General features: G+C 39.5%; 1 protein-coding gene across 5 annotated transcripts in view; it reads left to right on the top strand.

Annotated features, from left to right (window-relative positions):
- The window catches only part of LOC105250870 (histone acetyltransferase KAT7), a 44,672-nt gene that overhangs the window by 12,485 nt on the left and 16,439 nt on the right, over positions 1–15,748 (top strand). The window contains exon 10 of one of the 5 annotated variants that reach the window (XM_011257210.3): positions 6,780–7,484. The exons of 2 other annotated variants lie outside the window; for them this stretch is intronic. In XM_011257210.3, coding sequence (XP_011255512.2) covers positions 6,780–7,073 — 294 coding nt within the window. In that variant the 3' untranslated portion in view covers positions 7,074–7,484. Of the gene's footprint in view, positions 1–265; positions 664–1,485; positions 1,860–6,779; positions 7,485–15,748 lie in introns of those variants that run through there. 2 more of the 5 variants (XM_011257212.3, XM_020027397.2) reach the window with 2 other exon arrangements.

Genomic DNA, 15,748 nt, shown 5'->3' with positions numbered 1-15,748 from the left:
CTCAGTGTACATATTAAGAATAATTTAAAAATCACCCGATCACCGATAAATAGAATATTATTGAATAATGGAAGTAAAAAATTATTTATTAAAGTGGATACAAAGAATTTTTTAATAAAATTGTTGACAAAAGGAAGACAAATGCATTGTGACATATGTCGGCTTTATTATTTTTATATCAATCAATATAAAATAAGAATGCGAGAAGAATTAACAGCGAAGGTTTTCAATCGATTGTTTATTTAAAATTTAATTTTTTCCGCAGATTGCGAACTATTGGATTCTAATAATATCATCGCTTGAGGTGCGATCGTTTTTCGCAAAAGTCAACAACAACAACTATGGCTTTTAATAAGATGCAGATTATATTTAAAAACCATGTTCCTTCGAGTATCCCGAAAAGGAGAAACGCGTGTCACGCATGAAACCGGTTCTGGGGACCAGTGGGTCCCCAGATGGTGCGGGGTCCGTTTTCCAATCCTGAAATCCTTGCGTTGTCTCGCGTTGACCGAGGACGAATGTAGAACGAAATTTTCGGCAATCTTCTCCTCCAATTTCTGTATCATTGACAAGTATTGACTTGTCAGAGAAGTTCTCTCTTATCTTCTAACATTGCCGGACTTTTCTGTCAAATTCTTGCACAGAGAAAAATATCATTCTATTGCCAAGAAAAGCGATTACTCAATTTATTATTTTTTTTTTTAAGTAATACTTTTCTTCAACAAAGAATATTTTTGATAATAATCTTAAAATTCCAACACTCACCACAAGTGTTGGAAAATCTCATTATTATGTACTCGAAAGAAGAAATTATTCTCTCTTCAAGAATATTGTAAAGTTGTATCAAAGAAAAATCAAACTTATTTTACGTTAACTCTTGTAGTAAGCAAACCAAATTTTTGTTTTAATTTAATATTCTTGACTAAAATACTGCACTTACTAAAATTCAGAATATATTCAATTAAATTTAATGCTTGTGGTGAACTTGTGATATATCTGCGGATATACAAACTTATGATATACTTAAAATAAATAATATTTACTTGAATACAGTATACATTTTTCTCTGTGTGTTGACAGGTTTCTCGTTTCAACTTTCCATATTCAAAAATTGAGAGATTATATCCTTTAGCATTCATTTAATATTGAAATTGTTTATATATATTTTGTTCATAATGAAAACAACGATTTAACAAAAAATATTTGCATTCTATAAAAAAATGATACATTTTTTTATAAACAAAAATTTAAAAAAATATATAATAAAGATTTGTAGAGATATACTTTCTAATTAATGCGCAGATATTCACACATACAAATTTTCACAGATACAAATTTTCATAAATTTTTCTTTACAATTTGTTTCACAAAATACAGATACAAATTTTCATAAACTTTTCTTTATAATTTGTTTCACAAAATTAATATACGGGAAATTTTGCGATGTTTAACTGGAAAGGACTAACGTGTCCTAACGTGGCTTAGGTTCCACAGTGGCCCGGGCATTCGACACGACTAGGAAGAGAGCACAGCAACGTACGAGAGTCTCGAATAAACGAGACGGTGGCGTATCCTCTTACGCAGGTATTCTGGGCGGCATAACCGGTGCAAGAGAAAGGGAGAAAAAAAATAAGAGAACGATGACTGACACGCATGTCGAACACCGATGGCAACGCGCCGTACGTTGTTGAAACTTTATGATCCGTGGCTACAGAAGCGAGGAGAAATCGGGTGGGTCCTGTGAAAGTGCTGAAAGTTCGACACGAAAGACTACCGAGGGAACCGCAGGAAGCCTGTCAAAAAATCGTGAAGAGGCAGAAAATACATAATTTTCCTATAATATTCGAGAAAAATTTCTTGTAAAAAATTCACATAAAAATTCATATAAAAACGTATAAAAATAGGAAAGATCATCCCCTTTGTATTTCTTCCAGATTTTCGATTACTTATAAGGGGCGGGCTTTTTCACGAATTTTATCTGAAAGAAGATGGCGACTTTCTTCGACGTGCTTGAATTTTAATCCGCTCGACCGACGCGTTTGCCTTCGACACCGTAGCTTGCATGTTATCTGAGTAAATTTGAGCCGAAGCAATATTTGCGCACTCGCATTCGAAACGCAAGTACAACGCGATATTATTTTCCTCGGTGCAGCAACCGAGATACCTGTCCCGGAGAGAGGGAAGGAAGAGGACAGGATATCTTTTCGACATGGGAGTTCGGTGAAATTCAATTCCTCGTCCGAGATAGCGACGAAGGGAAATAAACGTCGGACAAAAACATCGTCGATCGCGAATCGCGTGCAGCCGACACCGCTCGATTACAAGTTCCAGCGATAAATGAATTATGTTCGATGTGTTTGTTTACTCCGATTATCGCGTTAACGTTAAACGAGAGGGAATTAATTAGGTCTCTTGATTGATCATCAATTAAGAAATTTATCTGCTTTCGCCGCAACATCTCCTTGAATTTTGAATGTTAAAAATAATTAAACCGGAATTTTGTAAGATTTTGTTATCTTCCACGACGATTAAATTCCTAGCATCAGAGTGCGAAAATATTTGGCGGGGGAAATTTTCGCGAAAGGATCGTACCTTCCGGCTAATCGGGCTAATTCCGAAATAGTTGGGAAGACTACCCGATCCCCGAGCAAACGACGGGGAAGTCGCGAGATAAAACGTCGACAGGATGTTTCCACTTCGGGTGAGAAAGGGCGTGAAAAATCGGCGGACGTGGTTTCCGTGGAAACGCGACGATCAGGGCTCATTTGCCTAACTTCCGGTGCGCCAGTTAGCCCGTCACGGACGGTTCCGCGCGTTATATATCCTGAATAATGCATAGAGAGCGATGGAGCGAGAAGGAGGGCTGCGAAGGAGAAACAAGATCAGTGGACGTCGAAGAACCTGACGAAAGAAGATTAAGAGGAAAAAGAGAGAAAGAGAGAGAGAGAGAGAGAGAGAGAGAGAGAGAGAGAGAGAGAGAGAGAGAATCGTACCTGCGCCCTTCACGAGACCAGCGGTTTGGACCCATGAAGGATCTGATGAGAGAGAGGGAGAGAGGGAGGGAGGGAGGGGGGAGAAAAAGAACCGTCCAGCGTATATAATATAATAAGTAGACAGACGGGTCCCTCTCTCAGTCGGGCATTTATACCCGCTTTATGTCGCTTTATGTGAAGAGGATAGAAGCAGACTGGGAAAAAGGCAAGGCACAGAACGACGGTAAACGGAGGTCCTTGGACTGCGTCTGATCCTTTCGCTGGATCCTTTCTCTCTGTTTGGGTGAAGGCAACCTGCGAAGCGTTACGAGCATTCGAATTGTATTATTCATCGGGATAACATGTCTGAAACAACTAAACCTTCTTTGCTGTCTGCTACTCCTTTTTCTTTGACTTCGTTTCGGTCCGTAATAAAACTCTCACCTGTTTCGGACAATTGCAGCCCGACAGAAAGATCGATCGGCAAGATCGGAAGTATCTCTCTCGCAATTTCATAATCTCACAGACGGAATCGCGAAAGGGCAGAATGTCGGGAATTCTTGGAGCAGCTACCCTGGTCCTTGGTGAAACGGCAGACGGGAGAAGGGAGGAAAAGCGAAGAGAAGGATTTTCCAGGAGATGAGAGCCCCCGAGGCGAAGGAAGAACAGACATTCTCGGATGGACGGAGAAAAGGATCAGCGAGGGTAGGGTCGCGCGCAAGAACCCGCCGCAAAAGGAAGGAGACGAAAAGGGTGAAGGAGAGAGAAGGACGAGAGTGCGGCGGTAGACGAGGCGAGCAGACAGGCTGGCGGGGACGAAGGACACGGGGAGGAACGGAGAAGGGTCGGGCAATTTTCCTTAAAAATATCCCGCAGACAGTGGCCCAAGAGGGCGAGGAGACGCGACGTTAAGGGCGGCTGCTGGGAATTGCAGGCAGGCAGACAGGCGGGATAAGAGGATACGGGGGAGGGATGACGTAGGGTAGTACCGTCAGAGAGTAGTACGCGTGGTAGTAGTAGAGATCGTCGATACTATACGCGCCTCGCTTCGTCGAGAAGAGGTTGGGGTAGGCTCGCCCTCCGCCGCCATCCTGCCCTACGTTCAACTCACCGGGTGTCCCCTACCCCCGCTCTTCACCCCCACTGTTTGCCCTTCCGTCTTCTCTCTCTCTCTCTCTCTCTCTCTCTCTCTCTCTCTCTCTCTCTCTCTCTCTCTCTCTCTCTCTCTCTCTCTCTCTCTCTCTCTCTCTTCTCTCTCTCTCTCTCTCTCTCTCTCTCTCTCTCTCTCTCTCTCTCTCTCTCTCTCTCTCTCTCTCTCTCTCTCTCGCTCTCTCTCTCGCTCTTTCTCCCTCTCGTTTATTCTCTCCCTTAACCAGCAAAACCTCGCCCCGACTGGGGTCGATCGATGCCAGACAGTACTGCTGTTCGCGCGACCATATCCCGCCGAATGCACATCCACAAGGTCTGAGGGCTTCCGTGATCTCTGCCCCTCCGCTGTCTTTGCTATCCGTGGCGATGTTTTTCGAATACTTTTTCGGTTCCCATGAAAAAATTTGGGTAGTCTTTGGTAGCATACTTGCACGGGGAACTTATATTTCTTTTATTGATAAGAATTGTTTTTTAGCTCGATGATGTGTTGATCGATTACGATAACAATACGAAAATTCTGGTGTTTTTCTGCTTCTTATTGCGTACGTGTGATATGTAATCCTTCGTGAACTGAGCGCCCACATCTCGAGTGATTCATCCGCAGAATTAATCGATTCCAAACTATGATGTTTTTCGAATACTTTTTCGGTTTTCATGAAAAAATTTGGGTAGTCTTTGGTAGCATACTTGCACGGGGAACTTATATTTCTCTTATTCATAAGAATTGTTTTGTAGCTCGATGATGTGTTGATCGATTACGATAACAATACGAAAATTCTGGTGTTTTTCTGTTTTTTATTCCGTACGTGTGATATGTAATCCTTCGTGAACTGAGCGCCCACATCTCGAGTGATTCATCCGCAGAATTAATCGATTCCAAACTACGTCAATAATTTTATTGATCGATTAAATAAATATTATCAAGCTCTAACATAAGTTTCCAGGTAATATAAATTGCAAATTCCTACGAATGATTCGTGTTTAGAATGATTCCATACATTTTCCAAACGTTATAAAATGAAGAAACAAAATTTAAGAAACTCGCGAGAGAATCTTAAAGGAGATTCATCGCTAAAATTTATGTCGATCAAAATGATGAATAAAATTGCATCAACATGTAACATTCATATTTGAAGATATTTGCCGTATAAAATAACATCACTTGTTTTTTGCTCTCTTCTTTTCTTTGCAGAGCAATTTATTTGACCAAGTAGACGATAATTTGAAAGCCTATTTTTGATCACTTGATTTTTAAACATCGTCAAACGCATATTACTATAAAACTGCGAAAATTCCAAGGGCAATTTAAAATATTATTAGTGAACCGGACGAATTTTATAGGGTTTTTTTCTATTATTCGTTTTATGAATGGACAGTGTCCGTGGTTCGATGGCCGCCGTTTACAAAATGTCTTGAAAGAAAAAAAAGGCAAAAGAGAAGAAACTGCATAGTTTACAAGATCACGTCACACTTGTTCCAGTCTCTAATCGCAAATCAGCGTCCCGCTCTTTGTGCTTTGAATTTTTTTTTGCATTCGCATAGCTTACGATACGAGGAAAAAACGAACCGCAGTCTCCTTTAGCACAGCATGAAAAAATGGAGAGAAACGAAACGGCAGTAACTAATAGATCCCTCCGATCCTGCAGACCGGACAAAGGAAAGAACGGTCAGGTAATAACTGTTCAGCTTCGGGCGAAAACGCGCGACGAATAAGCCGAAGCCTTAGTCGACCCGCCGTTTTTTTCGAAATATCTATGGCAGGGTCGCTTGTGTGTGTGTGTGTGTGTGTGTGTGTGTGTGTGTGTGTGTATGTGTGTGTGTGTGTCTGGTGGGACAGAGCCCATTGTCTGCTCAGACCAGGAACGAAAATTCCAGGACGGTTTCGTGTATCTTCGAATGGTCGCAAAATTTCCCTCCGAGGATGAATAGAATTTGTCACGTTAATCCTTTATAAAATAATTTTCCCCTTCCCTTCCTCCTTCCCCCTCATCTTTATGCTTTATTGCCGCAAACTGGTCTCTATAGTTTCTCTAAAAGTGATAAAAATTAATTGATATTTTCCCTCGAAATCTCCCATCAAATTAATTGGACTCCAATGGGTTTAAAAACGCTGGATATTTATTCTACACGGTGTCCTTGCTCGAGCGTGGAGCAATGTGCTGATGTAAAATGATGACGAAAGATTTGATTCGAAGGCGAGGAGAGGCTGATTCGCGAGAGAGAAAAATCCTCGATGCAGCAATAACTCGTAAACGTGCAATTTACAGGGAAAAAGGCGCGATAAGACTTTGCGTATACCCCGTGCATTAACAGGAACGCTTTGTTCGGCGTAAAGAAAGCGAAGGAGGAAACTCGGTGCATCTAAATATAGAAGTGACTGTCGCGAGGAGCTGCAGTCGACCATTAAGTCACGCTCACACGCATTTCACCGCATTTTCAGTAGCGACGAGGCTTGAATTTTTATCAATTCCTCATTAAATATATTAGCACGACGAGGTAATTGTGAGGGGGGGAAAAGAAATAATGGCAACAATTTCTCTCATTGATTTCAAATGCAATTCTTTTTTCATGAATAAGACCGCTCGACTGTGCCTCGATAACGTTGTAAAATTATGTAAAAACCTGTTATTTATCCCTGATTTTTTTTTCTGCACGTAGCAAACATCCGGTAACGCCGATGATAGGCTACGATCGGCCAGGAGAGTGTTCGATGAATTTTTTATCTGCCATTCCGCTCGACCGAGTATGTTTAATATCAACGGCGATCGGTTGTTGCTGCCGCTAGAATCGAGAGAGGAGTCTGGCCATGCGTATTCGAGATTCGCCTATTGCGAGGCATTTGTCGTCTTTGGAAAAAAAAAGAGGGAAAACGAAGAAGATCCGCCGAGTCGCGCGGAAAAAAGTTCCGGAGGAAATAAAAAAAAAAAATGGAACCGATGCTTCGGGAATTAATTTCCATTTACGCCCATCCAGTCCACCTCGTAAATATCCGCCGGCTATCGAGGTGGAAATTTATCGTCTGCGTTTTAAGTCGATTCCGCGACCGGTTTTCGACAAGCCCGATGACAGAAGCGGCGTTTCCGCGCCACCGTAAATAAGCGTCTACGAAAGTCCCAATCGTTGCAGGTCGCCTTGCAAAGATTGCCTTACGCATTCCGCAAACATCTCCCGCAACAATACGAGAGCGCCTCGTCGCCTACAAGAGATAGGAGGCGAGAAAGAGGAGGAAAGGTGGAGGAGGAAATGGAGACGTTATTTATTATATTCTCTCTGGGATAAGTGCTTTGAGGAAAGTTCGCGGATCAGAAATAGTAGGGAGGCAAGGGAGAAAGGGGTATCGTGAAAAATTAGGGTTGCACGAGATACCAAGATTAGTCTTGATATTGTCTTGTCTTGTCTTGAATTTCAAGACAAGATCCAGACAAGATTTTTAATTAGTTGTCAAGACAACACCAAGACTAAGACTGTCAAGATTATTAGTCTTGTCGAGATTATTGGTTCTCAAAAAAACTAAAATATTTATATTTGTAAATGAAAAAAATCACTATATATGAATTTAAGAAATTTTATTCAATAAAAACATTTATATTGATAAATTTAGAAACATTTACATCACCCGCAACAATACGAGAGCGCCTCGTCGCTTACAAGAGAAAGAGGAGGAAAGGTGGAGGAGGAAATGGAGACGTTATTTATTATATTCTCTCTGGGATAAGTGCTTTGAGGAAAGTTCGCGGATCAGAAATAGTAGGGAGGCAAGGGAGAAAGGGGTATCGTGAAAAATTAGGGTTGCACGAGATACCAAGATTGGTCTTGATATTGTCTTGTCTTGTCTTGAATTTCAAGACAACACCAAGACTAAGACTGTCAAGATTATTAGTCTTGTCGAGATTATTGGTTTTCAAAAAAACTAAAATATTTATATTTGTAAATGAAAAAAAAAACTATATACGAATTTAAGAAATTTTATTCAATAAAAATATTTATATTGATAAATTTAGAAACATTTACATCACCCGCAACAATACGAGAGCGCCTCGTCGCCTACAAGAGATAGGAGGCGAGAAAGAGGAGGAAAGGTGGAGGAGGAAATGGAGACGTTATTTATTATATTCTCTCTGGGATAAGTGCTTTGAGGAAAGTTCGCGGATCAGAAATAGTAGGGAGGCAAGGGAGAAAGGGGTATCGTGAAAAATTAGGGTTGCACGAGATACCAAGATTAGTCTTGATATTGTCTTGTCTTGTCTTGAATTTCAAGACAAGATCCAGACAAGATTTTTAATTAGTTGTCAAGACAACACCAAGACTAAGACTGTCAAGATTATTAGTCTTGTCGAGATTATTGGTTCTCAAAAAAACTAAAATATTTATATTTGTAAATGAAAAAAATCACTATATATGAATTTAAGAAATTTTATTCAATAAAAACATTTATATTGATAAATTTAAAAACATTTACATCTCCCGCAACAATACGAGAGCGCCTCGTCGCCTACAAGAGAAAGAGGAGGAAAGGTGTAGGAGGAAATGGAGACGTTATTTATTATATTCTCTCTGGGATAAGTGCTTTGAGGAAAGTTCGCGGATCAGAAATAGTAGGGAGGCAAGGGAGAAAGGGGTATCGTGAAAAATTAGGGTTGCACGAGATACCAAGATTGGTCTTGATATTGTCTTGTCTTGTCTTGAATTTCAAGACAAGATCAAGACAAGATTTTTAATTAGTTGTCAAGACAACACCAAGACTAAGACTGTCAAGATTATTAGTCTTGTCGAGATTATTGGTTTTCAAAAAAACTAAAATATTTATATTTGTAAATGAAAAAAAAAACTATATACGAATTTAAGAAATTTTATTCAATAAAAATATTTATATTGATAAATTTAGAAACATTTACATCACCCGCAACAATACGAGAGCGCCTCGTCGCCTACAAGAGATAGGAGGCGAGAAAGAGGAGGAAAGGTGGAGGAAGAAATGGCGACGTTATTTATTATATTCTCTCTAGGATAAGTGCTTTGAGGAAAGTTCGCGGATCAGAAATAGTAGGGAGGCAAGGAAGAAAGGGGTATCGTGAAAAATTAGGGTTGCACGAGATACCAAGATTAGTCTTGATATTGTCTTGTCTTGTCTTGAATTTCAAGACAAGCTCAAGACAAGATTTTTAATTAGTTGTCAAGACAACACCAAGACTAAGACTATCATGATTATTAGTCTTGTCGAGATTATTGGTTCTCAAAAAAACTAAAATATTTATACTTGTAAATGAAAAAAATCACTATATACGAATTTAAGAAATTTTATTCAATAAAAACATTTATATTGATAAATTTAAAAACATTTAATATTAATACAATATAACGTTTTGATAAATTAGAAATCAAACTCGCAGATTTTAGACATCAAAGAGCATTTCACCCAGGAATTGATGCACATTAGTGCTTTTAAAGATTTACTTTGTAATCTGGTTTTATTTTTGGACATAGTCAGAGTTCCTATTGAGAAAAGTCTTTTTACTGGCACGGACGAGGCAGTTGAATTTAAAATGTCTCGAGCCATTTTTGACAATGTGGGATAAATATGAATCTGATTTTTTTATCACTCTAAAATATTTATATCTGCACATTCCCTTAAAGCCTGTAAATAGTTATTAATTTCTGTTTTCCATGAAACAGTAAATGTTTTTTTATGTAAATAGACGGCATTTATCGATTACATAGTAATAATTATAATTAAAATATAATACAATAGTAATAATTATTTCAAATTATATTACAAAACTTATGTTAAATATTATTTAAATAATTGTTTAATATTAGATAAAAAATTGTTAATAAAATCGAGACAAGACGAGATTTTTGCTACCAATATTCATTCAAGATCAAGACAAGATTTAAATTTTTGAAAATTTTCAATACCAATACAATATTTTTACGAATAGTGGTCTTGTCTTGGGTCTTGTGCAACCCTGAAAAATATTGCTGACGCAGAGAAAATAGCTAATAAAATAGCTAATAAAAAAACGCGTTGGTTAAAATTTGATATTTATATTCGATTGAAATACTTGGAGAAACCACGTACTCATCCTACAATTCAGACTCTCCAAAGTACTCGTGCTACTTCTCCACTTGGAGATGCGCAGGGCTAGAATTCTGATTAATTGCCTCTCGTCCAGGGACATCGGGGCGTCTCTCAAAGAGGTGCTTGTAAAGCGATCGTTAGAGACAAGGATAGAGGCGGTCCAGACGCGAATCTCGCCCGCGGTCGGACACAATTATTTGATTCGCCTTATCCGCGAACGTCCTCCGTCTCTCTCCCTCCCTCTCTCTCTCTCGCTCGCAGACGTTCGTTCACCTACGCGAACAACACACCAACCGCGTCGTCGTCGTCGTCGTCGTCGCGACGTGTTTATGAGCGAGACGAGGAAGAGAGATAGAGACAAAGGAGATATACGTATGTACGACGGATGCCGGTCTGCTGCTGACCCGCGTTCCAATGGTTCGCCACTCGTTCCCTCTCTCCCTCGCCCTTTCTCTCCTCTCGCTTTTCTCCCCATGTTGCACCATGTGTGCGTGCGCGCTTTATGGCACGCAGAAAAGGATACTGACCGATTGGTAGCCTTTTACGATCGACGCCAGGCCATGGCGAACGTCTCCTTTCTGCATTCCGAGGTGACGCGATGCAGTGGCCGGAAAGATGATTCGCTCGCATGCGCCTTCGGACTCCGAGACTACACCGGCCATTTGGAAAAACCGACTCTCTTGTGCGAATTGCAGTCTATGATGCAAATGAGAAACAAAAATGACTCGTCAAAGCTGGCAATTCTAAGCGAAATGGACTTGGCAACTGATGGATAACAATCCAAACAACCTTCTTCCTCTACACTGAGAAAAATCGTTTGATTGTACCAACAAGACGTATATGATTGAAGGCATTTTGATTAAATCAAACAAGAATTTCTATCATGATAAGACTCGATTTTTTATAACTAGAACTTTAATAGATTTTACTATAAGGATTTGGTTAGTATTTTCTGGTTGAATTTATAAAATTTCTTGTTGTATTAAATTCTTACTCGTATTAAATATTTGCCATGAAATGTATATAAAGAATTAATATTAATATTAAATCCAAAGTATATTTATTTTACGAGCAATAGTGCCAGAAGGAGGACGCTAGCTCTCTGATTGTGTGTGTTTGAGCTGCATCCTCTTCTTGCATCACTGTTTATCAGTTTAATTTCTAACAAACTGAACTTAAAATAATTTATTCGATAATCTCGATTGAATTTATGCAATAATCGTGTTGGAATTCAGAATATTAAACAAACTTTTGAGATTAGATGAAAACAATTTTAAATGACTCGGTGCTGGGGAGTTTAATATTATTAACCAGAAAATTTGGTAAATTTAACAGGAAGAAATTAATTAGATTCATCTGGTAATTTCTACAAGAATTCTGGTTCCTCCATTTTCCAACAAACATACTGGTTGAACCAGAATTCTAATTAATGCAACCAGATTTTTTTCTCAGTGTAGAAAATAACATTTTTAAATCAAAAATTATAATTTTCTTAAAGTAGAATTAAATAATTATATATTCTTGATGTGACAATTACAATATTAAAATAATACGATAATATTGTTGAAGTTTAAAATTATTAAATTCTTCTAAGAAGATTATAAATTGTTTCGTATATACGAAACAATGAACGCATTAATTCCTACAAGAATTCTGGTTCGTCCATTTTTCAACAAACATACTGGTTGAATCTATCAGAATTCTAATTAATGCAACCAGATTTTTTCTCAGTGTGGAAAATAACATTTTTAAATCAAAAATTATAATTTTCTTAAAGTAGAATTAAATAATTATATATTCTTGATGTGACAATTACAATATTAAAATAATACGATAATATTGTTGAAGTTTAAAATTATTAAATTCTTCTAAGAAGATTATAAATTGTTTCGTATATACGAAACAATGAACGCATTAATTTCTACAAGAATTCTGGTTCGTCCATTTTCAACAAACATACTGGTTGAATCTAGCAGAATTCTAATTAATGCAACCAGATTTTTTTCTCAGTGTGGAAAATAACATTTTTAAATCAAAAATTATAATATTTTCTTAAAGTAGAATTAAATAATTATATATTCTTGATGTGACAATTACAATATTAAAATAAGACGATAATATTGTTGAAATTTAAAATTATTAAATTCTTCTAAGAAGATTATAAATTGTTGCGTATATACGAAACAATGAACGCATTAATTTCTACAAGAATTCTGGTTCGTCCATTTTCAACAAACATACTGGTTGAATCTAGCAGAATTCTAATTAATGCAATCAGATTTTTTTCTCAGTGTAGCAGACTTTTTTTCTCAGTGTAGCAGACATTCACTGTGAAAAAGCGTATGATATAAAATGATACTAAATAAATCGCAACAAAGATAACAGAGGATACAAGGATGATTGTCCGTTTCGCATTCTGAGATTGCGAAATTCGCAGAAATGAAAATTTTGCGAATTTGCGTCATTACATGAAGACCTTTAACAGTGATAACGAGCCGACTGTCTGCCATCTCATTGATCGAAAAAGGACACTCGCTATTAAATTTGACGCCCACTCGTTATCGCACTCGCGAGGAGTTGTGCACGGGTGCACAATTGAATCGAAATACCATCGCTCTCGCATAATGAGAGGACGGTTCTCACCGTGACATTTTGCGCCGGAAAGGCTAATGTGTGCGCACGTGGGACTCTCGCCGTGATTTTTATTCAAAACCAATCGATTAACGCGAAGGTACAGCTCGCGTTGGAGCAACAATGAAAGCTTTCACGAGCGAATAAATTATTATACAGGTTCCTATTTTCTCAGTCGGCATTTTTCTTTTATTTAAAAAGAAAAATGCCGACTTCCTCGAATCTCGGCCGCTCTTTATCTGATGCTTTTAATCATCTTTATCTCCCGCGATTCTAGCTTCTTTTCCTTCTTCATTCTTCATCTTGACTCTCGGATCCTCGGTATTTTATCGTCGAAATTATCTCGTCACGCGGTACAATTTGCGATCACGTACGAGTTTGCGCGCCGTACATCTTTGATGGACCTATTTGAACCTCTCGTTAAGTCGGCTGAGCGCTAATCGGGGAACGTATACGTGGTGTAACGTTCCAAGCAACGGCGCAGATGGTGCGGATCGGTCGCCGAGAAACGTGTATACGTACGTACAACTACGTACAACCTATATCGTTACGATCATTGATCTGTTTTATTCCTCTCTCGCACGTAGAAGCGCGGTGGGCCGCGGCTGCGGCCCGCGATCGTTACTCTATGCGCCACCTTGCCGCGTTCCGGAGATGAAGGGGGACGAAAGATGGAGAGAAAAGAGAGACGGAAAGAGAGAGAGAGAGAGAGAGAGAAGTGTCGGTATCGATTCCGGCGAACTATATATCCGCGAAAGAAGCTGTACCTCGCCTTCTCGGGCGAGAGGACTGCACTTTCCTCCTACGCCAGGACAACCCACGATCGTGATTATTGACGCACGAGTCAGGAGAGTCCTTGATGCGTGCGTAGTCGAGTACGAAAATAGAAAGTGCCCGAGTCCGCGAGTAAAGTGAAATTTCTCGAGATTCCTCCCTAGATGAACCCAGGAATGCGAAATCCCGCCCGATCGATTTCGTGCGAGCTGACGAGGCGCCTCGTCGCCTTTATGCCTTTTGTTGGGGGACGACCGAGACGGAGGGAGAGAGATCGCGCGACGGGGAAAAAGAAAGAAAGAGAAAGGAAAAGTGTGGCCTCCTCTATGGGACGAGACGTCCCTGAGAGCAACGTGGAGATTACCGGGCCCAAGGACGTCGCGGGCCCCAGATTCTCCCTCTTTCTCTCTCCTTCTTTTCCCCCTCTGTCCGCTCCTTTTTTCGCTCTTCCCGTCCCTCTCTACGCTTTCCACTCGCGAGGCATTTTTTCATCCGCAATCATCGAGCCCAATGATTCCCTTTTGGACTCTTATAAACGGACTTGACCGAAATTTCACTTAATTGGAACGAAAACGATCGAGTGTTCGATGTAACTTTGCGAGGACCATCATTTTAGGACACCTTGTATATTTCACGTCTCTTTGCAAGAATGACGGGAGGACGACCCTCGGCTTTTAAGACTCTGCCACGCTGACTCATTTTCATGACGATTTGTCTCACTAATTCCACCGGCCGTCAAATGGTCCTCCTCTTGTAGTAAATCTCCGACCCGACGTTGTCCCGTTGTCGAAGCATATCGATACTTTCCGAATATCGTTAACGTCCAGAGAATACTCCGGCGTAGAAATTGTGTCCACATTTTGCCCTTAGGTCCTCCTAACGGTTAGTTTCCCCTTCGGCAGAGACGGGTTCCTCGGACGGTTGCTCTCTTGGGGCCCAAACCTCCCCTTTCTTTCGTCTCCGCCTACCTCCTCCTCTCTCTCTCTCTCGCCGCGTCTACGTCTCCTGTATATTTCTATCTCTCCTCTCTTGTTCGTCTTGTACACTTCGCCAAGTTAACACGCCGATACGCACACGTGGGCCGAGCCGCACACAACGACCGCGGCTCGTGTCCTTCGGACCGTTGCTGGCTCGGCAGTTAGCAACAGCACGGCCGCCACACGGCCGGAAATACCGGGTGTCCGAATATTACGATCATCGAGACGGGATTCCGCTGCGAAGAAGCGTTACTGATTCGAGCGAGATACGAGATCCGAGAGCTGGAAGACGAGGAACGTCGTTGCCCGCGAGGCGTGAAAAATTTTAATAACCGGCCTATTAATTCTCTTTTCACGAGTGCACCTCACCTTCCCGCTTTCGTCTCGAGCGTTACGGTTACCTTCGCGATTTCGCACGAATCTCCGCGTACGCGGAGGGAGAGAGAGAGAGAAGGCTGCGCCAGGTGCGCGATGAGTCTTGATTTTTCAGACCGCACGTTCAACACGACGCTCGAACGCGAATCTATTTTCGAAAAATACCTGCGGTTCCGTAATATCTCTTCTCTAAAAGTGAATCAGTGTATTATCACTAAAAAAGTCATTAAATAGTCATCGATGACAGCAGTTATAAAATATACTATAAATCAGTATATTTTATTGAAAGAATCAATTAATAATTTTGACTGTTTCAATCAGTAATATTTCTCAATATCAGTAATTTCTTTCGTTATTGTTTAATAATATTAAACTACAATTCATCTCTTTATCTATTTCATGTAAAATTAAAAATTTTATTTATATTGACTAAATATTTATTATATTAAAAATTTTATTTTATTTATATTACATGCATATTGAACTGCACTTGTTATTTTAAATAGATAACGTTATTGCACTTGTTATTTTAAATAGATAACGAACGAATAATTTTCATCAAGTCGCCAGACATTTATTTGTCCGATTTATAAAGATCGATTTAATATCTGAAGCCTCTCTATTGAGATTGTATCAGAAATTAAATCGAAATAATACTTCTAATTTTAAATGTCGCTCTTTGCAAATTTTAAATTATGGTTTACTTTTTATGTTTATTAAATTACGATTACTGGTTTTATAGTGAAATTCACTGACTTTACAGTGAATTTTATCTCAACTGGCCATAATCA

Source organism: Camponotus floridanus, unplaced genomic scaffold, assembly GCF_003227725.1.
Source record: "Camponotus floridanus strain SB8 unplaced genomic scaffold, Cflo_v7.5 scaffold28, whole genome shotgun sequence".
Lineage (NCBI taxonomy): Eukaryota > Metazoa > Arthropoda > Insecta > Hymenoptera > Formicidae > Camponotus > Camponotus floridanus.
This window is presented reverse-complemented; position numbering and strand designations above follow the sequence as displayed.